The sequence below is a fragment of the Temnothorax curvispinosus genome, unplaced genomic scaffold (assembly GCF_003070985.1).
Source record: "Temnothorax curvispinosus isolate PA1 unplaced genomic scaffold, ASM307098v1 QBEX01002412.1, whole genome shotgun sequence".
In the NCBI taxonomy this organism is placed as follows: Eukaryota; Metazoa; Arthropoda; class Insecta; order Hymenoptera; family Formicidae; genus Temnothorax; species Temnothorax curvispinosus.
The window spans coordinates 139781-167445 of NW_020212192.1; the positions used below are offsets into that span (position 1 = coordinate 139781).

Genomic DNA, 27665 nt, shown 5'->3' on the forward strand with positions numbered 1-27665 from the left:
TTGAGGATAACGAATATTTTTCTCGTAAATCTAGAAAATGGCTGATAAGAAAGATGAGGAGAAGAAGGAGGAGGATGATCGTATTGAATTTCTCTATAAATATTTGGTGCTTTCGAGAAAAATTAAACCCGACAAATGGGTAAAGATGTTAACAAACGAGGAATACAAGGTACAATATTTTCCTCTAAATCTTAACCTTAACCCAAATTAACAAAATCAAATTTTTTTAAATATCATTCATCACCACGATTTAAGATATCTCCATCCAAACTGAAATTTTCTATCTTCGTGCGACAGCAATCCAAAATCAATTTTTGTTAAACAAATAAATCGTTCAGCACTTATTTTATTTTATTTGTATTGTATATAAATGTCAGGAGACGGTTATGAAATTCTTCGATACACCGTCGGAGATGATTCTGATAATACAACTAAATCCGGCTGGTGTGTTAGTGCCGTTTCTCGAGATACCACCGACAGGTTGGGTTAAGGTATCGTATTTTATAAAAAAAGACCCTGTCGAGATCACGAAAGAAAATTATAGGAATGTCATTATACCCGGTGATATGGCTTCGAAACCTATCGAGGAACTATCCGTCTTGGTTGAGGAGGTAGCGCGATTGCACGTTCGAATTAAATATCGTTCGCGTCCATGAAAAGGGACTGACCCTTACGCGAACGTTCTGCCTAGGCTTATGTACCGATATTATCGAATCCGAAGAACCACAAGGGTTGGCCACGCGTTATCGGTGAGGACATGAAAAAGCACGTTTACGATCTTCGCAATATGATATGCCAGGTACAAGAAGTATAGTTTTAACTCTTAACTCACAAGATGTAATATTTATCCACACAACAGGTATTATTGCTATCCTAAAATATGTAATTTACTTCTTTTATCTTAATAAAAAAAATTTCTTATTAAAAGATATTCTTCAAATCTTAACGGTATTAACTGATTGTGAGTGTTAAATCTCGAAATGGACCAAAAATGTCCTTATCAACCGGTCAAAATATCGACGAGAAATGCCTTATCTCTTTCAGGTCAAAGGTAAGATGATGGGACAAACTTTACTACCGATGCCAATGGGCATCGAACAGATATTCGAGGCGGAATGGAAAGCGCAGCAGAGCGGCGGGGTCGAGATCGATCTTCCTTTAAAAAGCAATATAGAAACTATCGTAACGAAATGGTGTTCGCAAATCGGTGATACGCTAAACGAAGAAAGCCCAAAAAATGATAAGCAGTTGCTACCGAGTGCAGGTATTGCAGCATTTAAGCAAAATTAAAAAGCAAATGTTTTGTAACATTCAAAACATTAGACCAATTTTTTTCATATACGTTGCTTCTTAAAATGTAATATAAGTATATTTTTATGTGGAATATACAATACATAAAAAAACATAAGAATACATTTTTTATTTTCCCGAATTACTGATTTTCAACCAAATTTAATTAATTAAGAAATTGAATTGAGAATCGAAGAAACGTTAATCCTCAACAATGTACTTGCAGAAATTGATTTTTGGAGTCAACGACTTGTAAACGTTGAATCTATTCACAGTCAAATGAGGGACCTACGAGTGAAAAAGATGGCATCTATTCTAGAATTAACCAAGAGCCCTTGTTCACCGCGTTTCAAGGCTCTGTTGAAGGACGTTATCGCTGGTTAGATCTTGCTAGCGTTAATCGAATATTAATTATGTCGATTAGGCGTTTCGTCTTTTTCTTACTGTAATATATTGTCGCTACATTATTCTAATGAATTATTTTAAAGGAAAAGCAGAGTTGATTAATTTTTTAATAAACTTCCAAAAATCACGTCATGAAATCACGCTAAAATTACGTAATTTTGCACATTGATTTAATTTACATAATTCAATACAAAAATTTTTTATTCGTCCCTTAAAAGCGGTGATTGAAGCCCGCGATGTATGTGCTTACTTAAAAGCGTTGGAACCTCATTTCGAAGATATACAAAATACCGAATTCCAAGACATACAGCCGAAATTGAAACCATTATTGCACTGCGTGTGCCTCATATGGTCAAATTCAAAATATTATTGCACTCCAACGCGAATAATCACGCTATTATCCGAAATATCTAATCTACTAATTGCTGAGGTACGTAAGAAAAAAATAGATATTTTTATATTGAGATACTCGAGCAATCAAGATATTCTTCGCAGGCCACGAAATATTTGGATCAGAGTACTTTGTTTACTGGTGATATCGAGGATAGCCTGAAACGTTTAGTGCATGTGACAAATATTTTAAATTATTATACAGAAATGTTTGAAACGTTTCGAAGTAAATTGGATAATTACTTTAAGCATTCAACCGAACTAATTCCATGGAATTTTGATGATGAATTGGTGCTTGGAAGAATAATGAATTTTCAGAAACGTTTGGGAGAAATTAAAGTTTGTAATGCTGATTTTTAAAATAAATGTAACATTTTTTAAATTATGCTTTTCATAATTGGATTCTCACACTGTTTTTAATTTTTTCGTCAATTAATCTGAAAATTTTAATAGTTACATATGTATGTGTATCACTCACTGCACGCACACTCACTTAGGTATAGGTATATACAAAATTTGAAAATACAAAAAAATAAAAATGCATTTTTATATAAAGTAAGAAAAATATGATTGTTATTTTAAGCACAAAACAATTTATCTATAAATGATTAATTATTGCATACTATTTGTCAGATGTTATTTGATACGGCTCAAGAATATTTTAAGCTAGAAAGAATGGAATTCGCGATTTTAAAAAAGAAAACATTGTGTTCCAAAATATATGACATTCATGAAAAATTTGTTAAAATTTACAATGAATTTGCCGAATTAGAGTACGATATTCTGATGCCGGAAGAGATACGATTCACAGATCACGTTAATTCTTTTTTAGTAAAGGTAAGCGCGATAATCGCGTATCATATGTCATATGATACTTGTATTTTATACGCTTTGTACGATGACTGCTTTTCATAAATTAGTAAGATTACCGTTTCAATGTAAAACATTGTCGACTCATTTACCGTAGGTAGAAGAGTTTGACAGAGAGCTGGCAAATATATTCGATCAAGCATTTTCTGAATGTCACAATACTGAAATTATTTTTAAAGCAATATGGATTCTAGGCTCAATGGCCAATCGACCAATCATTATGGCACAATTATGGCACAATTACGAGAGATTGCTTCAAAGAATTCATAGACATTTCGATGATATTAAAGTGCGCTACAATATTGATATTTAATAGACATAATATAGCCGTAATGATAGATGATGAGCCTTAGACAGACACTCCATTTACCTTTTCCAGGTCATATTTGACAGCACCTTCAAAGATTATAAGGAGGACGAATGGATTGAAACCGATCAGTATTTCCCACATGTTGCTGGCGCATTGTGTACGTTGACGCAATTGCGCCAACAGATAGACTATCCGATGCAATGTGCGAAATTAATTGACCATCCTTTGATAAACCTCAGAATAGTACGTGAAACCAAACCAAAATACGATCAAATGCAGGTAATATTTCATAAAACCCTAGAAGAACGCAAAAAAGCGACATTGGATATCATCATTTACTTTCCAATTAGTTATTTTTCAATTTTTTTATTTATTTACGTAGATATATTTCTCTCATTCTCTACTGTAATATCTTAATTTTATAAAGTTTCATGACATGTATCAAGTATCACTCCCTACACGATTACCGTTAGCTACATATATTTATTTACGATAATGTGTTTATTCAAAAAAAAATCATCTGAAATAATTATTAAAACATTTATGATATCTAATGTATTCGTCCGATTCTTGAATTGTGTCAATAAAAGCACGTCGTGTCCTTATAAGTCACTCATGGACGCGATGGAGCATAAAATATTCACCGACTGGGCCAACAAGGTAGTCGATATAAGCAACGTTCATTTGTCGAAAAGCTTATTAATAATACATGAAAACAAGCTACTCGATTTAAACTTTGATCCGGAACTGACTGCTCTATTGCGAGAAACTCGTTTTATGATCACTATGAAGAGAACGGACCTAACCGAGGAAGCGATTCAATTATATTATAGAACGCCGTATTTCTTTGAGAGTACCTACAATCTCAGTTTGCTCGTGCAATGGTGAGTAAACGCATCATTAAATAACTAGAAATAGTTCGATCTGCATACGTTTATTCAAAAATGGTAGGTACAATTGGATAAGGAATAATATTTTGCCCGTGGAATTTGAATTATTGAAGCACGAAATTGAAAAAGTGGACGAAGTCATTCGCATTGGCCAGGAAAACTATAATTGGAATTCTCCAGGTGAAATTTTTAATTATGACAGATCATCTGTTGTATATAAAAACATTTAGATATTATATTATTGCTAATAATAAACCAAAAGTAACGTATAGGTAAATTTTTAAAATCTTTGTAATTCAGAACTTTTGCGGCACCTCCGCGATACCTTTAGATAATTTTTTCTCTTGCTTCACAACAATAATCAATAATATAAACAGACAAATAAAATCAATGTTTCACCATACCTACACCGAGGATTTGTTTCACAGAAGTGCCAGAGTATATCGATAATTTGCTGGGTCTGGTGCGAAAGTTACATTCGCGAATCTTTTACGCTCAAGAAAACATCAATACGTTGTTGCGTATAATTTACTCGTGGGCTATGTCCCCGATATTAGAGCGCAAAGATTTTAAAGATGAGAATTTGCTCGCCGTGAGTGAACGTGACGAGCATTTCCAAAAGAGATATAATCAGATCGAGCATGCTAGTAGAGAGCTAAATCGAGTCTTGGATGAAAATTATAAACTTTTCTTCGATTTGCTACCCGATTCAGTGTATGAGAAAGATGAGATTAAATTGGACAAAAGTAATTTTTTTATTTATTTCTTGTTTCTAAAGACTTTCAATTTTTTTATATGACAAAAGACAATTTTTCAAATTTTAAAGTTCTATGAGTTGGCCGAAAAATAAAATGATGACATATTCGTTACAGACGCGCGAATAGATACGCAAAAGCAAGAATTTGAAGAACTCGAAGAAATAACAGATGATGTAAAAGAATCGCAAACTTCACCGAGTAGATTGAGGTGTGACAATCAATCCTTTCTTAATATTAGAATACATAACTTGTTTGTGTAATCTCTTAAATCGTAAGCAGCAATAAAATTTAATAAATAAAAAATTTTTGTACTTGTCATAAAATATTTTTTTATCTTTATCATCAGAATTGATGAAGAAAAGGAAAGAATAATTGTTCGCGATGGCGTGGAAAATGAAGTGGTCGGAACGAAAAAGAACGAACGAATGATGGCGACAACCGAAATAACATTAACGGACGAGGAAATCGCTCAGAATATGATCAAATGGAAGCCTTATCTCGTTTATGTTGACAACTTGATATCAAAAGCTTTAATCCAAGCCGCTTCTACTAGGTAATGAGTTTCATTAAACATTTACATAAAGTTAATGTTAATACAATGTCTGTTAATTGATTATTAATACTATCACATTATTTACATTGTCCATTAATTGATGACACTTAATCGAATAAGTTCACTGTATCACACACACATACAATAGTATTTAAGCAAAATATTTCTTCTATATTAAATCCTCGAATTCTGAGAATGCTGGAGATTGTAAAAACTAAAAATTAAAAATTAACGTGCTTTTATATATATATATATATATATAGAAGTCTTTTTGATTTGATCACTTTCTAGATACCACTAATTAATAATGAAATCCGACTGTTTCACGCGATATATATCTATTATCTATGTGCCGCAGCATATGTTATCTGCTGGATGAAACTGATCCGGAAAGTAACGTGTCACCTCTTTTCGAGATTCATCTGTCACTCGAGACACCCCACATTGTCTTTCGTCCTGCGGTGGATCCGGACGATCCCGAGGGCTTCTATACATTTTACGAGCGTCTGCTGCTTGATATTATGAGAATGGGAACTTTAATACCACGCGTAGATCCTGACATTGCAACGGAACGAAACCACTACGGAGTACGTCATTGTATATAGGGTGCTCAATAATAGGCGCTTATCGACCATACATTGCGTGTTGAAAAATAAAATAATTCTTTCTTAATTATTTATGTTGAAACGATTAATTAAAAAGAGGAGATTATAAATTGCGCTACAGAAATGCGAATAAATAACAAAACTTGATTTTTCAGCTAATTTGAACTTCATCTTAATATATATAAAGCCTGGTCTTTTTTATTGTCACTCTCATATATTACGATTCTTCCGTCATTAACCACAATACCTATAATTCTTCAAGGCCGACTTAGCGGAAGAAGAAAACATCATTTTCATGCTCGAGGAAACGTGTAATCGAATCAAGTTAGGTTTGGTGCAAGCACAGGAATATATCGTCGTAAGATCTTTAAACAACTTTGTAGTAATCTTATTTTTAATCGTAAATTTTGTTCATAAAAAAAAGAATATTTATGGCCCGATAATAACTTCTTTGCAGAACTTATCTAGAATTATAAATCTTTTGAAATGTAGCACTAAATATTATGAGATAATTTCCGTAGGACATAATGTGAGACGCAGCGTGAATTTGGCATTTGTTTGTCCGGAAGCATTTTTTGTACTTTAATAAGCCGAATTATTTGTCCATAGAGAGCTATAAAAGTATTAAAAATAAAGTCAGAACTCTCAATACTTGATGATAAGTTTTTACAAAATGATACGCCAGCTTCACGACGTTTCTACATTTATGCTTTGTGAAAACCAATATTCCTCGAATTACAGATTTTCGAACCATTTTCCTGGTTATGGCTTGATGATAGACAACAATACTTGAACCTGTTTTTACGTTTCGGCCGTGCGCTCACGGATGAAGAAAAAGAAATGGTGGCGCAAGAAAATTTGTCGGAATATTTAAAAGAGAGAAAGCCAGGACTGGCTGATTTTAAAAAAGAAATTGATTACTTTATGGGACTTTATAAAAAATGCGACGAGTTTGAGAATGAAAAGATTTTCTTGCGTTGGCTACGGCTAGATGTAAGAGCCTTGAAACAAACTCTATTAAACACGATCTGCAAGTGGACTAATTTATTCAAGACACATCTGGTTGATCATGTTAACAGCGAGTACGTATATTCATTGTTACATATACACTATATAATCGTACGTGCCTTATATATTTTTAAAAATCTTATATATCTATAGATTAATTTATATTGCATAATATCGAATCAATAGTTAATTTTAGTTATTTTATATACCACAGACTTAGAAATCTTAGCGAATTCTTGACAAATGCTTTAAAGAAATTTACCCAGCCAATCGCACCGGATGATTATGAGGATTTGTTAAATACTATATATTATTTAAAGGAAGTGCGAGATCGACAGTACCAAATCGACGATATGTGGGAACCTATCAAGGTAATAAAAGTAGAAAATATACAAAAAGTAGTGTAACTCTGTTCTGTTTTTAATATCATATAAATTATATAAATAAATATACTGTGTATCTTACTTGTAATAATTTATATAAAACGGAACATCTAATAATAATTCATTTATTCGATCACAGGCGATTATAGATCTCCTTAAACAATACCAAGTAAAATTCGGTGAAGAAACGTATAACTGGCTAACGGACTTACCGGAGCAATGGGCAACGGTCAAAAAATGGGCAGTGCAAGTGAAACAGTTTGTGAATCCTTTAATGGCACGACAAATCGACTTGCTGAAGAAACGTCTCAATTATTATGACTTCAAGCAACAGCAGTATCTAGCGCAATTCCGCGAGAACATCGTATTCAGGTAAAGCAGCAGCAGCAATATATTATTTAAATAATAAATCAAGTTATTAAAAACTATATATGAGATAAAGATCTATGATTCCTTTGAAAAAAAATTTTTGAGTTTGCCTATGCAAATTTTTGATTTCCTAATTATTTAAGTACAACTTATGTTTCAATCGCAATCTGCAATCAACAGTTTCGATTGTATAAACGTGTACGAAAAATTGGACAAGATAAATGAAGAAATTCTGGAGTTTGAAAAGGAATTAAAGGCATTACATGACCAAGCGAATATATTCGAACAACAGATAACGGAATTTAAACAAATCAAGCTCGCTAGAAAAGAATTAAGACTTCTGAAGAATCTTTGGGATTATGTTAATATCGTTACGTCGAGTCTAGACGAATGGAAAACAACATTTTGGAAAAAATTAGACGTCGAGGGAATGGAACAGGAGTGTAAAAAATTAATTCGGGAGTTGAGACGTAAGTTTTGTATTGATAAATAACTAGTGCATTTGATAATGAGAAACTGAGTTTCTCAAAATCACACACACACACACACACACACACACACAAATGTTAATTATATTTTCTCAATATATACTTAAATATATATATTTTGATATGTATCAAAAGTGTCACACAACACAATTTGTAAAAAAACCAATGTATTTTATATTATTCATATTATTTTAGAATTAGATAAAGAGGCACGAGCTTGGGATTTATACGCTCGCGTTGAAGCACAAGTGAAAAATATGATGTCATCACTAAGAGCAGTTTCAGAACTACAAAATCCCGCCATTAGAGATAGACATTGGCGAGAACTTATGGCTAAGACCCGGGTGTGTAAATAATGCTATTCCAATGTCAATACTTTGAAATACTCGTTAACATAAATTTATCAATCATTAAAAAATTTTTGATATAAAAATTAATTGGAAATAAAAAATACTTAAATTAATTGATAACAAAAGTTATAAATCTCTATATAAATCAATAAACGTATAACAAAAAATAATATATATTTAATATTATAGGTGAAATTTACTATGGACGATAAAACCACTTTAGAAGATTTATTGAAATTAGAGCTTCATAAATTCGAGGAGGAAGTTAAGGACATGGTGGACAAGGCAGTTAAAGAAATGAGCATGGAGAAGGTCCTCAAAGAGTTGCATAATACATGGGATATTCTTGAATTTGGTAAAGAAACGCACGAACGCACTAAACTCAACGTGTTAAATATAAGTGAAGAAACGATCGAAATGTTGGAAGAAAATCAGGTACGTATTTCATTCGAATTTCTGATTCTGAAGTGGAACAGAGAAAAGATTGTTATCGCAGGTACAATTACAAAATATGTTGGACTCCAAATACGTTGCCTATTTTCTCGATGAAGTGATAGATTGGCAACAAAAGCTTAACACTGCAGATGCTACAATCAACGCCTGGTTTCAAGTCCAGCGAGCTTGGATGCATCTCGAGAGCATTTTTATTGGATCGGAAGATATAAGAAGCCAATTGCCAGAGGAATCAAAACTTTTCGAAAAGATAGACAAAGATTTTAAAGTAATTTTGAGAAATCTGACAAACACACATAATATTAAGAATTTTTTGTAGTAAAGAAATTTTATTGGAAATTATATTGGAAATTAATAATTTTTAGAACAATTGCATCTGCATTTTTCTGACTTAATTTTAATAATTTATATAATTTTATGATTACTAATTGAATATTTTCGGATTTTCTATCAAGGATTTGTTGAAGGAAATGCTGAGCAATCTAAATATAGTGAAGTCAACAAATAAACCGAAACTTTTAGATCGACTCGAGGAATTGGAGAGACAATTAAATATTTGTGAAAAAGCATTATCCGATTACCTGGAGACAAAAAGATTAGCTTATCCACGTTTTTATTTCATCTCGTCCGCAGATCTACTCGACATATTAAGTAACGGTAATCTCTCTCCTCTCTTCTCCTCTCTCTCTCTCTCTCTCTCTCTCTCTCTCTCTCTCTCTCTCTCTCACGATAAGAAATTTACTTAGCGGAAACCTACACATTTTATTGCAATAGGAAACAATCCCGAAATGGTATGCAAGCATTTGTCCAAATTGTACGACTCGTTGGCAAAACTTGAATGGAAAATTGAAGAAGAAAAACCGACGAAACACGCTAATAGGATGATAGCGAAGGATGGCGAGGAAATGGCCATGCATGGGACATGCGACTGCACGGGGAAGGTACTAATCAATTCTACAAGATGAGACTTAATAAGATACATATGATATGTAACAACACATACATATACAATAACATATAAATATCATATTGAGCCATAACCCATAACAGTCATAAAGCTCATAACTGACTAGTACGTTTTTGCTAAATAATAACAATGATAAACGTATGTTTGGTATGCTCTACAATTTTCCTTATACTTACAACTTGATGGCAGTGCGCTATGCTACTCCGACTATGACTATCCGCGGCAATTACCCCTGTATGCGTAATCGAGATGACCGTGTGATTCACAGGTTGAGATCTGGTTGAATCGTGTCACGGAGGCAATGAGAAAAAGCGTGAGATATCGTTTTAGTCAGGCTGTTGCCTCGTATGACGAGAAGCCTCGCGAACTTTGGATTTCAGATTACGAGGCACAGCCAGCTCTATGCGGCACGCAAATCTGGTGGGCCTCCGAAGTAAATATGGCATTTGCGAGACTCGAGGAGGGATTTGAGAACGCGCTCAAGGATTATCAAAAAAAACAAATCGGCCAGCTGAACACTCTGATTGCAATCTTGCGCAGCGAGTTGAGCGAGAACGATCGGCAGAAGATCATGACTATTTGCACCATCGATGTGCACGCGCGTGACGTGGTCGGAAAATTAATATCTATCAAAGCAGAGAACTCTTCTAGCTTTGCATGGCAATCGCAGTTAAAACATAGGTGATTTTAAATAATCTCTTTATTATTTAGAAAAGTAATCGCGTGTGACGTATTGAGAAGCTTAAAAAAAAAATTGTCCGTTGATCGAAAATTTCTATTACATATATATGTATAACAGCGTTCTATACTTGAATTCATATCAATAAAAAAGTGACGATTTAAAAGAATTCTTTCTCCAATTATCCAAAAAACGTACAAGTAAAATTTGCAAATATAGAGACTAACATTAATATATTGATGAATCAGTTTCAAAAATAAGATTATCGTAATACAACCGTATTGACGTTCCATCCCGGTATTTCATTCCCGTTCCGATGCCGTAGACACTAATCTTGTTGCGCAGGTGTAGGAAAAAAGAAAATTGAAAGAGATTGTTTCACCTCGTAGGTGGGACGACAAATCAGGAGATTGCTTCGCCAACATTTGCGACGCGTGTTTCATATACGCTTACGAGTACCTGGGTAACGTGCCACGGCTGGTAATTACGCCGTTGACGGACAGATGCTACATTACGTTGACGCAATCGTTGCATCTGATAATGGGCGGAGCACCGGCTGGGCCCGCGGGGACGGGGAAAACCGAGACGACCAAGGACCTCGGTAGAGCCCTTGGACAAATGGTTTATGTCTTCAACTGTTCTGAACAAATGGATTATAAAGTACATTCCTTTTCTCCCCCCCCCCCCCTCTCTCTCTCTCTCTCCGTTTCTTATATGAGATTCTTGGACGTGCAGTTTCAAAAGATTTCGTTTTGCTGAATGTTTTTGTGAAATGAATCTACTCTTTTTATTATTAATTTTTTATAAATATCAACTATATCGCACAAAGTGATATGTATATATTATATATAATCCTTCCATTATAATTGTGTTTCCTTCTTCAAAAATACTTTTAAGTTTTCATGTTACGTCGTAACATATTTAGCAAAACATAAGCAGCTAGAAACATCAAATTTTATTATTTTGTGACTTTTAACCATCTTGTATATATTTTTATTCTTGTAACATTAACGTCTATGTCTTTTTGAATGTGTTTAACATACCGAGCATAAAAAAAGAGAAAGATTTTACAATATATTTATAATATTTTTGTTCAACGTACAACGTATAACGTAAATAAATTAGTATATCTGTTATCTCTGATGAGAGATATACATATTTTAAATAAAGTTAAAAATAAAATTCACAAATTTATTGTTTCCCGCTCGAATATCCATAGTCGTGTGGCAACATATACAAGGGACTAGCGCAAACTGGAGCATGGGGTTGCTTCGACGAATTCAATAGAATTTCCATCGAGGTATTGTCGGTCGTGGCTGTGCAAGTAAAATGTGTTCTAGACGGAGTAAAAAACCGAAAGAAGAAATTCTTATTCTTTGGGGAAGAGCTCAATATCGTGGATACAGTTGGCATATTCATAACGATGAATCCTGGTTACGCCGGTAGAACGGAATTACCCGAAAACTTGAAAACATTATTTCGGTAAAAGAATTAAACGGATTATCGAGAGTTTAATATTGTGTAACTGATCCAGAATAAATCAACAGGCCTTGCGCTATGGTGGTGCCCGATTTTGAACTAATTTGCGAGATTATGTTAGTGGCCGAGGGCTTCCAAGAAGCGAGATTACTGGCGAGGAAGTTTATTACCCTATACACGCTATGTCGAGAGCTTTTATCCAAGCAAGACCACTACGATTGGGGTTTGAGAGCCATCAAGTCCGTTTTAGTCGTCGCCGGAAAGTTGAAACGTGATGATAGGCAAAGGCCGGAGGAGCAAGTGCTAATGAGAGCGCTAAGGGATTTTAATATGCCAAAAGTCGTGACTGATGACGTGCCCGTGTTCATGGGATTAATAGGTAAAAGACGGATTAATGGTACTAAAATTGAGTATGTGAGGTACGTCGAAAACATCACACAGAAAAAAAAGTTTATTAGTGTATCATATTTTATGTTGATCGTTTTAGTCAGAAAATTTCATCAATTATTGTACAAACAACAAAACAATTTATTAAGAATATCTTTCTCTTTTCATTTTTAATCGTTTATAACTTAAAAATTACTCGTTTCCCCGATTTTTGTTGCGATAAAGTTGTAACTTTATAAATAAGTTAAAAAAATCTGTAAACAAAAGTAGGATGATAAATTTCAAGACAGATTATATATGTATAACTTTTTCTACATACATTGATGTAATCTCTATGCAATTTTGTTTTACTACTCAGGAGATTTATTTCCTGCATTGGATGTACCGCGAAAGAGAGATCTAGATTTCGAAATAATGATCAAAGCTGCGGCTCTTGATTTAAAGTTGCAACCAGAGGACGGGTTTATTCTCAAGGTACATTATACATGTAATGTTCACCTTGAATGCGGTTAATTGGCGAGCAAAAAGAAAAAGAGAGCGAGAAAGAGTTCTCCATCGGTTCGTTTCAGGTGGTACAATTGGAGGAGTTGTTTCACGTTCGACACTCGGTCTTTATCGTCGGCCTCGCCGGGACCGGTAAGACCGAAGTCTGGAAAACGCTTAACCGAACATACTCAAACCAAAAGCGCAAACCGCACTACAATGATCTGAACCCAAAGGCGGTGACCAACGACGAGTTATTTGGTGTCATTAATCCGGCAACGAGGGAATGGAAAGACGGGTTGGAAGACAGCTCACCCGTCAATTTTCAGCGCGCGATCAAACGCGCTACGCGCTTATATTATATTAGCCCAAGCTCCGTAATAGGCTCGCCACGACTTTCTATTTTTATTGCTACTTTTGCAGGTTGTTCTCCATGATAATGAGAGAGCAAGCCAACATGGCCGGCGACGGTCCAAAGTGGATCGTGTTTGACGGTGACATCGATCCGATGTGGATTGAATCTCTAAATACCGTGATGGATGATAACAAGGTTTTAACATTAGCGAGTAACGAAAGAATTGCGTTAACGAAACATATGCGCCTCCTCTTCGAAATATCGAATTTAAGGTGATCGCTTAGTGCTTAGTTAACAGTCAGCAGTCAACTATTTTTTTATACAATTTCCCCTTTGTAATAATTAGAATATAAAACTTTTTAACTCATAAAAAATTTGTTACATTTATCATCTAATCATAGAAAGAAAGTTTATTCAAGAAATCAATCGACAAAACTTAAAGACAAGATCAAAACACAAAAACTAGTATTATAGTTTTGCTTTGTTCTAATAATGTTAATATAAAATGTGGACTTTATGACAAAAAAATTTCATTTGCAAATAGCGTTGCTTACGCATTTTTTATGTATGTGTTTTTATTTCAGGACAGCTACGCCAGCAACAGTGTCTAGAGCTGGAATTTTATACATTAATCCACAAGATTTAGGCTGGAGCCCGTAAGCAATAAATACGTTGATATACGTTATATTATAATACAGGATATTTTGAAGTTAAAGAATAAAGACTTGATGATAATTATTGCTTTGAAAAAAATTTTTTATTTACGCGATTTCTAATTTGACTCAATTCATTTACGTTGTTAATAGTCTCAATTATCTTTCCAAATTTAAATGGAGAAATTTGTCTGCAGATTCATAACAAGCTGGATAGAAACAAGAGATCATTCAGAACGCGCTAACTTGTCGATACTCTTCGAAAAGTACATTCCACCTCTGCTGGAAGTAACGAAAGCAAAATTCAAGAAGATTACACCATTACCGGAAATATGTCACTTAGAAATGCTTTGTCACTTACTCGATTGCTTTCTGACTAAAGAAAACGTACCGCTGGACTGTCCGAAGGAATGGTAATCGACAAATATTAAGAAATAAAATTTTTTATTCTAATATTCTCCGCAACCTTTTACGATGATCAATGGTAAATAAAATATTCTCCAAAATTTGTACATTAATATTTTAGGCATGAATTATATTTTGCATTCGCCTGTATTTGGGCGTTTGGTTCTGCAATGTTTCAAGATCAGTTGATAGATTGGCGGAAGGAATTTAGCAAATGGTGGCAAAATGAATTCAAAACTGTCAAATTTCCGTCGGGCGGAACCGTCTTTAGTTACTTCATAGAACCAGAAACGAAAAAATTGATACCTTGGACCGAAAAAGTCGTCTCGTTTGAATTGGACTCAGATATTCCGCTTCAGGTTTTTTCCCAGTTTTATTAGTTTAAATTATTTCAAAGCAGAAACATAAAATGCTAAACTAAGATGTCTAAATTACGACAATGTTAAAGAATAAGAACGAAAAAAATGTTCTACGTATATCAAATAAATAACATATTTAACGTTTAATATAGTCTGCTTTGGTGCCAACTGGAGAAACAGTGCGCTTGCGTTTTTTCATGGATTTGCTGATAAAGAAGCGCGTTCCGATCATGTTAGTGGGTGGTGCGGGCTCCGGAAAAAGCGTTATTATGGCCGACAAATTAGCAAGTTTGCCAGACAATTACAGCATCGCAAATGTTCCTTTTAACTTCTACACTACATCAGGTGAATAAGCGAGCTGGAGACAATTCAAGTTTCTAAAACTCGAATAGATTTGATCAACTTTCATAAACTTTTCATATGTTTCTGAGATAATAACTTATTATTATCACAGAATTACAAAAAATTATTTTATTTTGAGAAAAAAAAATTATTATGTTCACGAAAAAATAGACAAATTAAAAAATTTGTCAAGAAAAATTTTAAACATGTTAATATATCTTCTTATATATATTGAAAATATTGCATTTTGCAATTTTTAGTAGAGCTTTATATGTATATATACAATATATTGAATATAAAATGTTAGGCATTATATATATATTTATATTTACATATGAAAATATCTTATTTCTGGTAAACAACTATCAATTGTATTCTTCACGAATGATTACCAATTGTATCACATTACAATCGCCATAGCTTTCTCCTTAACGACGAACCACATCGGTTTCATTTTCGTTGAAAAGACATGTTACAGAAAGTACTCGAGAAACATTTGGAAAAGAAAGCGGGGCGTAATTATGGTCCACCAGGCACGAAACTCTTGGTGTATTTCATAGATGACATGAATATGCCGGAAGTGGACACTTATGGAACTGTACAACCTCATACTCTCATTAGACAACACATGGATTACAATCACTGGTAATAACTTTGATATACAGAGTGAGATGTGTAAAGTGTGGCAAATTAATTTCTATCAAAGTACTAATTTAAATGTTCATCTTAGCGTAGAATAATTCATTATAATCGTTGAATATTCTACAACCAAAATGTGAATAATTAATTTGTCACATTTGAATTTCTCGTCACTAAATTGCATGGAATGTATAAAAATAACGACAAACTGAAGTAAGAAACTTTAAAAATATAATGCAGGTATGACAGGACAAAATTAACTTTAAAGGAGATTCATAATACGCAGTACGTATCTTGTATGAATCCTACTGCAGGTAGTTTTACCATAGACCCACGTTTGCAGAGACACTTTGCCGTGTTTGCAGTTAGGTAAATTATTTTTCTTTTATTCTCATATGCACACACACATGAAATACAAGCAAGTACTCATCATTGTATTGATGATCACTGTTCTCAGTTTTCCACAAAAAGAAGCGCTCGTAATGATATACAGTCAGATTCTCAATCAGCATGTGACCGATCCGCAGCAAAAGTTTAATCCAGCGGTGCAAAAATTCACGGATCCTCTGATAGACGCCGCATTATATCTTCACGATAAAATCGCTGCAACTTTTCTACCGACGGTCATCAAGTTTCATTATGTTTTCAATTTACGCGATTTAACAAATATATTCCAGGTTGGAATCGCAAAGAATATTGATTTTACATTAACGACATTAACAGCGACGTGATTTTCCATGTAATAATGCCGATAATCCTGTTCCGATATTACGCGTAGGGGATGCTTTTCGCCCGTGGCGACGTTTTACCACTTCCGAGTCACATAATCAAGCTTTACGCTCATGAAGCGATGAGAGTGTATCGAGATAAATTGGTGAACGTTGAAGATCAGAGAATATTCGATCAGCTACTGCTCAGTGCACTGCGCAAAAATATACCCGTACGTTTAACAGGAAGAGTTTAATAAAAATTGTGGTCACGAACAGAAATTTGGAATATTTGGAAATTTAGCTAAGCTGCTAAAACACATCACAAATCTATTTTAATAATCAGCCAATTAATATAATTTAAAATAATATAATTTCAAAGTTTAACTTTTGCTAATGTCTTTATTTTACTTAAACATTTACTATTTTTCGTTTTTTATTTTTTTATTCTTTTAACCTAAATATTATGCCTAATCTGATCCTGATCGTTTATGTACCTATATGTCTATATACATTGATTATTTATTTGATTGATTAATGACCTTAGGAGCTGGACAAAACTGAAATCAGTTTGGAGCAACCGTTAATATATTGCCATTTCGCGGAAGGAATTGGCGAACCCAAATACGCGCCTGTCAAAAATTGGACCCAGCTTGTAAAATTACTCGACGAAGCTTTGCTCAATTATAATGAGCTGGTATTATCTCAATCACATATTATCATCTCATATAATATATTTGATTTTATAATGTATACCTATCTTCTATATTTCTTTTTAAATAATTATATCTCAATTCTGAGTTATAACACTGTTTTATATATACCATATATGTTATATAATAAAACTCTACATATTTTGAGATTAATACATATTGAGTGTTCAATGATACTTGGTGAACAGGACGGTATTGCTTGTTATAAAATAAAAGTTTTTCCCTATTAAATTTATACTGTTTCTGTTTATAAAATTTAAATTTTATTTTTAAAGTTTTTATTCTTAAAGTTTAATAAGATAGAAACCATTCCTATTCTAATTATTTATAATTCCGACTATGTTCATGTTTCGATAAATGCACCGAATTTATACTTGAATATTGATCAAGTCGTATAATATAACTCGAATTCATACTACTCCTTCGGTATAGGTGTCCGCGATGAATCTAGTGTTGTTCGAAGATGCTGTGTATCACGTGTGTCGTATTAACAGAATTTTGGAGGCACCGAGGGGCAATGCGCTTCTGGTGGGTGTAGGTGGCAGCGGTAAACAATCTTTATCACGTTTAGCTTCTTTCGTGTCCTCGTTGGAGGTAAGTAAGATCGTTTTATCAGGCATCATAAGTACAATGCTTAAATTTTACTTTTCAATCACTTTTCAATCAACTTTTCAAATCAATCAAAAAAGGTATAGATATTTGATAGAATACAATAAATCACAGCGAGCGCAAGTAGCAATTATAATTAATTAAGTATAAACGATAAATAAAGAAATAAAAGGAAGAGTCAATTATTTCCCGTTAGTTGTTACAATTAACAAGTAATTAAAGAAATTTATAATGACATATTTAAAATCAAAAGAAATTTGTTGACGTGTACGTATTATAGGTGTTTCAAATACAGTTGCGCAAAGAGTACTCCTTAAACGAGTTAAAAGCTGATTTAGCCGTGTTATACCTGAAAGCTGGAGTGAAGGGTATCAGTGTTACATTTTTAATGAGCGATTCTCAAGTCGCGGAAGAAAAATTCTTAGTTGTGGTGAACGATATGTTAGCGACGGGAGAAATCACGGAACTGTTTACTGATGAAGAAGTGGAGAACATCATTAATGCCGTGCGTAACGAGGTAAAATACACGTATCGCTATTCCAGTGCTATCAGAATAATCTCTATATTCAGATATAGTACGGAAGTGGGGTATCTAGTTATTGCAAGTATTATTTGCGCACCTAAAGTTAAACAGAAGAACATTTTACTATTTTGTTATATTCTATTTTACATTATTTTCCGGGTTAAAATCTGAATGCTCGATTTCTTAAATATTTAGAGATGGATCGTGTATTAATTATTCGCTGTTATCATGTGCTATCGTTATCCTTCATGCAGGTTAAGCAAACCGGATTAATTGAAACCAAAGAGAATTGCTGGAAATTTTTTATCCAACGCGTACGAAGACAATTGAAGTGTGTTCTGTGCTTCTCTCCTGTAGGAGCGACCCTTCGAAAAAGGGCTAGACAATTCCCCGCAATAGTAAATTGCACCGCGATCGACTGGTTTCAAGACTGGCCGCAGAAAGCATTGGAGTCTGTGTCGACAACGTTTTTAGAGGTATAACGTTTTCCACAAACTCTATATCTCTCAACAATTACAAAATTATTAAAATTGATTTGAACATGATTAGAGATCTCAAGTAAAACATATACATATATCTTTTTATTAATTTATTCTGGTTACTAATTTTTTGCTAAAATTAAAGAAAACAATATGATTTTGGAAATATGTTACTGAAAATAGTTGAAGAAATTCAAGATAACTATAATTCATTGGTTACTATTCTTATAATGCCAAATTGGAATGTTATTCTATTCTGTTTTGTTAAAGAACACTTTAACTAATCCGCAACTCTCTATCTTTATATCAGGAGTTAAAAGAGTTGCCAGCCGAATATCGAGCTTCCGTGTCGCTCTTCATGTCTTTCGTTCACACGAGTGTCAACGATGTATCCGCGATATATTTGCAAAATGAAAGAAGATACAATTACACGACACCCAAGTCATTCCTTGAGCAAATCTCTTTATACTCCAAGTTGTTAACAGAAAAATCACATGATTTGGAAGCGATGATCTCGCGTCTCACCGATGGACTGGTGAAACTCGAGTCCTGTGCCATTCAGGTAGCGTCTAATAGTTTATCTCTCGTCAGATCAAACATATTATAGAAATGATCGAATATAGGTATAGCAGTCAATTAGCAAATATGCTTGTCGTGTTATATTGCAAACATTTTATATATCCATCCTCTAAATTATTTTTTCGCAAAGTATAGGCTGACAAATTAAAGATTATTCTAACGGCTCAAGAGATCGAATTGAAGAAAAAAAATGAGATAGCTGATAAGATATTGGCCGAAGTACGTGCGGAAAATGCAAAAGCGGAGGCAGAAAAGGCTATTGGTAAGATATTGATAAGATATTTGAAAACTATGAACAGTGATGTCGAAATAACACAACGGAATTGTAGTAACTGGGGAAGAGGCAAAAGTGGCGGAAATCAAGGAGGTAGTATTGGAAAACCAAAAACGTTGTGACGAAGACTTGGCCCGTGCGGAGCCAGCAGTGAGACAGGCCGAAGCTGCGCTTGATACTTTGAATAAGGTTAACTTTTCGACTTTGTGATTTATATTATAATTAAACAGTAGAAAATACACAAACGTACTAAATTTCATGATATAAATTTCGAGAAAAATGAAAATAAAATTAATGTAATAACACGAGACAAATTTTGAAGGTATAATGCCAAATCCGAGGCATTTCATATAGACATGTCTCTTTGTTCTAAATTGAAATATATTTCAGTTGAATAGAGCGAATAATGTCTACATTATTGCAGAACAACTTGACCGAATTGAAGTCTTTCGGATCTCCGCCGGATGCCGTGCTTATGGTCGCTCAGGCTGTGCTCGTTCTATTTTCGCCGAGAGGAAAAATTCCGAAAGACAGAACTTGGAAAGCTTGCAGAGTAATAATGGGATCTATTGATGGATTTCTGTCAGAATTACGTAATTATGATAAAGAAAATATACACCCGGAAGTCGTAAAGGCGATTCAGCCGTATATCAACAATAAAGGTAATTTTATTGTCAAGTCTGACATTAGCATGAACGGATATTTTTTTTTGTCAAATAAAATGTCTAATATGAAAATATATCTGTATATGTGAAAACCATAGAGAACATGTAAAAGTCATAATATGTTTTATAGAAAGTAAATAATGTTAAAATAACACGTATATGATTAGATTTCGATCCGGAATTTGTATATTCAAAATCGCAAGCGGCAGCGGGACTTTGTAGCTGGGTGAAAAATATCATGGTGTTTCATTACATCAATGAGAATGTAAAGCCTTTGAGAGCAGCGCTTGCTCAGGCAAACGCCGAATTGAGGGTCGCTATGGAAAAATTGAATTCTCTGAGAAACCGTTTAGCGGTAAGCTCGCTTCGGATATTATAGGCATTAGCGTTATCGCTTCTGTTTTTTATGTAACTTTATCAGAATGAAACGATGCTTTTTCGTTGCGTACACAGGAGCTTCAGAAAGTGTTAGACATTCTGAGCGAAAAAATGAACGTGGCTTTAACTGAGAAACAAAAATGTCAAGACGAAGCGGACGCGACTGCATTCATTATAGATCTAGCAAATCGATTGATAAATGGTCTCGCATCTGAAAATATTCGTTGGGCTGAGACCGTACAACTGTACGTAGGTTTGCCTCAATACAAAACTGTAAATTCGAAAAAAAAACCTATTTGAATAAACAAAAGCGACGGTCAGTTAAACAAATATCAAGTTAATTATATAAATTGTGTGATATGTGTATGCTCTTTCTATAATAATTAATTCAGTTTATTCTATTATTTATATGATTTACTCGATATTTATTTGAACCTAGTATATTCTATACATTTGTTAATTCAATTAGTTTTATTTTAATGTAATAAGTTTATTTTATCGAGATAATGTCAGTAACACGTGCTGAGCCAGTTTCTAAACGCGTTTATAATATGGCAAAACAGACTAAGGAAATCCGGAATTACTTTACCGGGAAACGTATTGCTCGTCACGGCATTCATTTCTTACATGGGATGTTTTACGAAGAAATATAGAATGGATCTTATGAATTTATATTGGTTACCGTTTCTCAACAATTTGCAAGTGCCAATACCATACACGCCAGACTTGGATCCGTTGTCTTTAATGACTGACGATGCAAAAATCGCCCAATGGAATAACGAAGGTAAGAGACGCATTTAACGAAAATCCCTATCATATTGTAATATCGATTATACAAGTAGATGCAGTATTAGATCATGGTATAATCAACAAAGCAATGATTTCTCGCGAATGAATTAATAAAAATCGGAGTAAATTTTTTCGGCTCGTTTATAATTAAAAATTAAACATATCTTTATATAGGTTTACCCACAGACAGAATGTCCTCAGAGAACGCCACAATACTCACAAATTCGTCCAGATGGCCATTAATGATTGATCCACAATTACAAGGAATTAAATGGATCAAGAACAAATATGGAGAGGATTTGATAGTGTTACGTCTAACTCAAAAGAATTATCTCGACAAAATCGAACACGCAATTGCTAATGGAGAGATAGTGTTACTGGAAAGTATCATGGAAACGGTCGATGCCGTTCTAGATCCAATCCTAGGCCGAGTTTTAATAAAGAAGGGAAGGTACACATTGGCATATTTTCTATTTTTTTTTCGTCAGTAAATGGACTACTTGACGTCAAATTGACCTTGCAAAATTGATGCTAACAAAGGGCGATCAAGGTGGGAGACAAAGAGGTGGATTACGATCCGCGCTTCCGTCTGATCTTACAAACAAAACTGGCAAATCCTCACTATAAGCCGGAGATGCAAGCTCAGACTACACTCATCAATTTTACGGTTACGAAAGACGGTTTAGAGGAACAGCTATTAGGCGCCGTCGTGAAAGCGGAGCGTCCTGATTTGGAGTCGAGGAAAGCCGAACTCACGACTCAGCAGAATACGTTCAAGATCACGCTGAAACTATTGGAAGACGATCTGTTGCATAGGTACGTAAATAAAGAAAAAAGAAACAAGAATGTTTGAAATAACGCAACGTTTCTCCTTTACCACCCCCCCCCCTCCCCGATTAACTTTATGAAGAAATATCATCTTATTCAAAAGCCGAATTCTCAATTCAATATATTGTGCAATCATTCTGCACTGTTTAATTATTTACTTTAATTGTTCGCAATTCGACTTGATAAGAAAATTTATTCGCTTGTCTCACATTTGATTAGTCTAGCGCGAAGAAAAAAAATATAGAAAGAAAGAGCAAACAAAAAGATTTCTTTTAATTAAACATTTACATAAATATATTACTCTAATTGTTTTTCTTGTACTGAGATTGGCGACAGCGGGTCCCGATATCTTGAGCGACGTCGCTCTTGTGGAGAACCTTGAAACTACGAAGAAGACTGCCAGCGAAATCGAGGCGAAGGCGATCGAGGCGAAGATGACTGCCGCAAAGATAGACGAGGCGCGAGAATCCTACCGGCCGGTGGCGTCCAGAGCCAGCCTCCTCTACTTCATTCTTAACGATCTCAACAAGATCAACATGCTGTATCAGTTTTCTCTCAAGGCATTCAACACGGTCTTTCAAAACGCTATTAAATTTGCGGAGCCGGTAGATGTGCTCAGTAAACGCGTCGCCAATTTGATCGATAGTGTTACGTACTTGGTTTTTACCTATACCAGCAGAGGATTGTTTGAGAACGACAAGCTCATATTTTTGTGCCAGCTGACTCTTCAGGTACTGGGCCATCTCATAAATAATACGAGTAGACGACAGGATTCCATTTCTTTTGTCAAAATACATAAAATGGATCTTACGAAATTTTTCGCGTTTACTTTTCTCACAATATATCTTATATTTTACGATTACATTTTTTTCTAGATAATTTCTATAGAACAACCTCTTAAGCTGTTTGCATTATGTATAACTTTAATGTCTTGAGATTATTTTTTGCATTTCTAATTCTTGTAAATCTTTATTAAGAGGCCATATATTCTAGGAAAGATTGTTATTTATGGAGTGATCCAATATTTTTCAATTATTTACATACATAATACAAATATTGTAAAGAAATATTATATATACGACGTAGATTCTGGCACAAATGAAAGAAATAGATCAATTTGAAGTGGACTTTCTCTTGCGATTCCCTTATTTATCGGACCTCACAAGTCCGGTGGATTTCCTGAGTAACGTTAGCTGGGGCGGCATCAAGTATCTGAGCGGAATGGAAAATTTTCGTAATTTAGACCGCGATATAGATGGGGCCGCGAAAAGGTGGAAAAAATTCGTCGAATCGGAAACGCCTGAGAGAGAAAAATTTCCTCAGGACTGGAAAAATAAAACGGCCTTTCAGAGACTTTGCATAATGAGATGCGTGAGATTAGATCGAATGATTTACGCTATACGGTAATTTGCTAGAATGTGATTTTGAAACAAACATCTAACTTTGCCGCGATTTACTCTTTTACTTCCCTCTAATTCTTCAACCATTAACATATTTCTGACGAACATAGGTACTTCGTGGAAGAGAAATTGGGAGCAAAATTTATACAGTTTCGAATGCAACCTTTTGAAAAATCGTACGAAGAAACGAGCGCGAGCACGCCGGTATTTTTTATTTTGTCTCCAGGAGTTGATCCTCTAAAAGTACGTTTCCTTTGAAAAAACGTTAGATATTTAATTTTAATCGCATATTCAAGTATTCAGTTTATAAAATGGATTAATTTAATGGAATAATTTAATATTGCCCGATGTAACGATACACAGTTTTGAACATTACTAAGCGATTAATAACAAATTAAAAACGGAATAATGCTTTCATGTAGGATGTCGAGAAACTTGGTAAACAGCTCGGCTTCACATTCGACGCGCAAAATTTTCACAATATATCGTTAGGACAAGGTCAAGAATCTATCGCGGAGGAAACGATAGAAATTTCAGCGCGCGAGGGCCACTGGGTTATACTCCAGAATGTTCATCTAGTGAGGAACTGGTTGCCAAATCTGGAAAAGAAGATAGAACAACTGTCCGAAGAGCCGCACGAAAATTATCGGCTCTATATTAGCGCAGAACCAAGCCCTGACCCTCACGAGTCAATAATACCACAAGTAAAAGCAAAATCCCTCAAATACGCGAGACTATAAAATTGCCCAAAAGACGACTTTTTTTATTCACAATTCATTCGAAATAATAATAATATAAATATATATATATATATATATATATACCTGAACCTGTGTTGCACTTTTCTGAGTTTGTTCTTCACAATAATTTTATCAAATTTTCCCAACAACGTTTTGTATTCTATTTTGATATAATCAAAACGACAGGGCATACTAGAATCGGCCATAAAAATCACCAACGAACCGCCAACGGGTATGCGCGCCAACATTCACAAAGCCTTGGACAACTTTAACCAGGATACATTGGAATCTTGCGCCAAGGAGACCGAGTTCAAAGCTATTCTCTTCACCCTCTGTTATTATCACGCTGCTGTGGCAGAGCGTAGAAAATTCGGGGCACAAGGATGGAACAGGGTTGGCATTTTAAATTTTTACAAATTCTCGACTTGGCATTTTTAAATTTATTTTAGATCATCTGTAATTTGCGACAAAATTCTACGCTTTTAGACATATGCCATGTATATATGTATATTTCAGAAAGTTTTAAAAGTTTAAACTAATATAAAATATTGATTTTACATAAAAATTATAAAGCTTACAATTAGATAAGAAAGTTTTAAGTATATGAAAACATATTTCAAGTTACATACGTCAAGAACAAGGCCACATCGTGCCTCTTAATAAATATTTATTTTCCACAGTTCGATTACTAAATCTTGTTAACATCCCTTACACATAGTTATATCCCTTCAATGTTGGCGATTTGACCATCAGTGCATCGGTATTGTTGAATTATCTCGAGGGTAATACTAAAGTACCATGGGAAGATTTACGCTATTTATTCGGCGAAATCATGTATGGCGGTCATATAACCGACGATTGGGACAGAAGACTATGTCGAACATATCTCCTAGAGTACTTGCAACCAGAGCTGGTTGAAGGTGAATTATATCTCGCTCCGGGTTTTCCGGTGCCACCCAGTACCGATTATGCGGGCTATCATCAGTACGTGGAAGATTATTTGCCGCCGGAGAGCCCTGTTTTATACGGACTTCACTCGAACGCGGAGATTGGTGAGATTTCTCAATTAATTTGATCGTTAATCCGTCACTCTTCCTTGATTTACGTTCGCGTTAAAACGCAACAAATTTTCACTCAAACTTGTTTGTACAGGGTTCCTCACAAGCACGGCGGAGAACTTGTTTAAAACAATCTGGGGGATGCAACCGCGGGACAGTGTCGACACAGCAGCCGGAGTGTTATCGAAAGAGGACAAGGTGAAAACTATAATAGAGGATATACTGGACAAGCTTCCCGAGGAGTTTAATATACAAGAATTGATGAGCAAGGTTAATGTCGGACCATTATTGGATATCCAAATTACCGTTATAAAAATAATCTATTGAAATTACTAAATTTCAAGGCTAGCTAAGAGACATCGGAGTAAACGTGATATTAAAATATTCTACGGATAACAGATCTAGCAATCATTATAATTATAAAATCGTTAACAATTTTATATATTCAAACTGCGACAAAATTACGATGTAATAATAACTGTCAATTACATCATTGGAATATATCGCAGGGTCACATTTAACACAAGAGTGTCGCACGTGTTCCTACGTATACTTTCTTTGATATCGGCCGTTACGTTTTATGTCCTTGGCTTGATTTATCGCTACTGCAGACGTGCGAATTTCAATTCCGTCTAATCTCTCTTTGTCGCATATGTTGTCTTCACACGGCAAAACGTCAACATTAAACTTTACTTTTTACGGTAATAAATAAAACAAATAGATAATTTGATTTTCTAGACGGAAGATCGTACTCCTTTCGTTATAGTCGCTCTCCAAGAATGCGAACATATGAACGCGCTATGCAAGGAACTAAAAAGATCTCTGGGAGAACTGGATCTCGGTTTGAAAGTGAGTAGCGTGATAAAATTATTATCGAATAGTGATGCGAGAAATCTAAAGATCCATTTCAGGGCGAGCTTACGATTAGCGCGGATATGGAAGATCTGCAAAATCACCTGTTTATGGAGTCTGTACCACCATCCTGGGCCAAGTGCGCCTATCCCTCCACTCTCGGATTGTCGAGTTGGTTCGCGGACCTGTTCAATCGAATAACCGAACTATCGAATTGGACGGTAGATTTTAATGTGAGTAAAAAAAATTACAATCCGCGAACGCGATAATGCGAGGAGACAAAATGCTATATACAAAGAAAAATTAGATTAAGTCAGCGTATACTTTGCTCTCAAGCGTGGGAAAGAGAATTTGAATTTTGTCACGCTCCAAGTGTCGAAAAAAGTGACTTGACAAACGTTAGTCATTTACTTTGCGTTAAAATTTGACTTCCTTTCTTTCTCAACTGTGGTCACTCTATAATTTCTCGTGGTGCGCATCTTTCGACAGTTGCCATCGTCGATCTGGCTGGGTGGTTTTTTCAATCCGCAGTCCTTACTTACCGCCATCATGCAGCAAACCGCCCGTAAAAACGAGTGGCCCTTGGACAAAATGTGCCTGCATTGCGATGTAACCAGAAAGCAGAAAGAGGAACTTACGTAAGAGAGACTCGGCACTTGGCGACGTGAGATTAACCCTTTCAGGACGGGCATCATTTTTCGATTATACCAAATTTCAAACAACTTTTTGACTTTTATCGCATGTACCCTAAATTGCTTTCACGTAGCAAATCGTAGTAAACAACAGGTTACCAAAATGTTCGATATAATAAATTTTTCTGGGGGGGGGGGGGGGGAGAATGTGATATGTGTCCTCGAAAGGGTTAACAGTGGAGATAAACGCGATAATACGAGCTTTGCTGATCAGGGTGCCGCCGCGCGAGGGCGTCTACATCAATGGTTTGTACATGGAGGGTGCGCGATGGGAGGTCGCGAGCGGCGTCATCGCGGATTCGCGATTGAAGGAGCTATTGTTTCTGATGCCGGTCGTGTTCGTGAAGGCGATCACGCAGGACAAGCAGGAGACGAAGAACGTGTACGAATGTCCGGTCTACAGGACCAGAACGCGCGGTCCTACGTACGTCTGGACGTTCAATTTGAAGACCCGCGACAAGCCCACCAAGTGGACCTTGGCAGGCGTTGCGATTCTTCTGCAGATTTAA

General features: G+C 35.0%; 1 protein-coding gene across 1 annotated transcript; it reads left to right on the top strand.

Moving 5' to 3' along the window:
* The first annotated feature begins 5 nt into the window (after positions 1–5).
* On the top strand, positions 6–27665 carry LOC112451603 (dynein beta chain, ciliary-like). The gene is made up of 65 exons (XM_025011312.1): positions 6–169; positions 378–611; positions 692–799; positions 1045–1264; positions 1517–1669; positions 1914–2125; positions 2191–2424; positions 2719–2922; positions 3053–3244; positions 3335–3544; positions 3875–4149; positions 4217–4335; positions 4584–4901; positions 5028–5121; positions 5260–5466; positions 5825–6053; positions 6334–6429; positions 6813–7153; positions 7294–7450; positions 7602–7834; positions 8012–8301; positions 8515–8663; positions 8859–9104; positions 9166–9390; positions 9578–9779; positions 9897–10063; positions 10358–10770; positions 11158–11428; positions 11988–12250; positions 12316–12626; positions 12993–13108; positions 13204–13415; positions 13541–13744; positions 14057–14128; positions 14323–14538; positions 14652–14889; positions 15042–15234; positions 15699–15876; positions 16111–16239; positions 16328–16547; positions 16649–16810; positions 17125–17274; positions 17723–17884; positions 18180–18416; positions 18677–18898; positions 19212–19463; positions 19616–19742; positions 19810–19943; positions 20179–20416; positions 20587–20774; positions 20873–21042; positions 21361–21581; positions 21761–22037; positions 22127–22402; positions 22740–23145; positions 23501–23817; positions 23925–24057; positions 24237–24518; positions 24741–24947; positions 25273–25606; positions 25707–25882; positions 26351–26461; positions 26524–26697; positions 26954–27102; positions 27371–27665. Exons 1-65 carry the CDS (start codon positions 38–40, stop codon positions 27663–27665), a joined length of 13683 nt encoding a protein of 4560 aa, XP_024867080.1. The 5' UTR covers positions 6–37.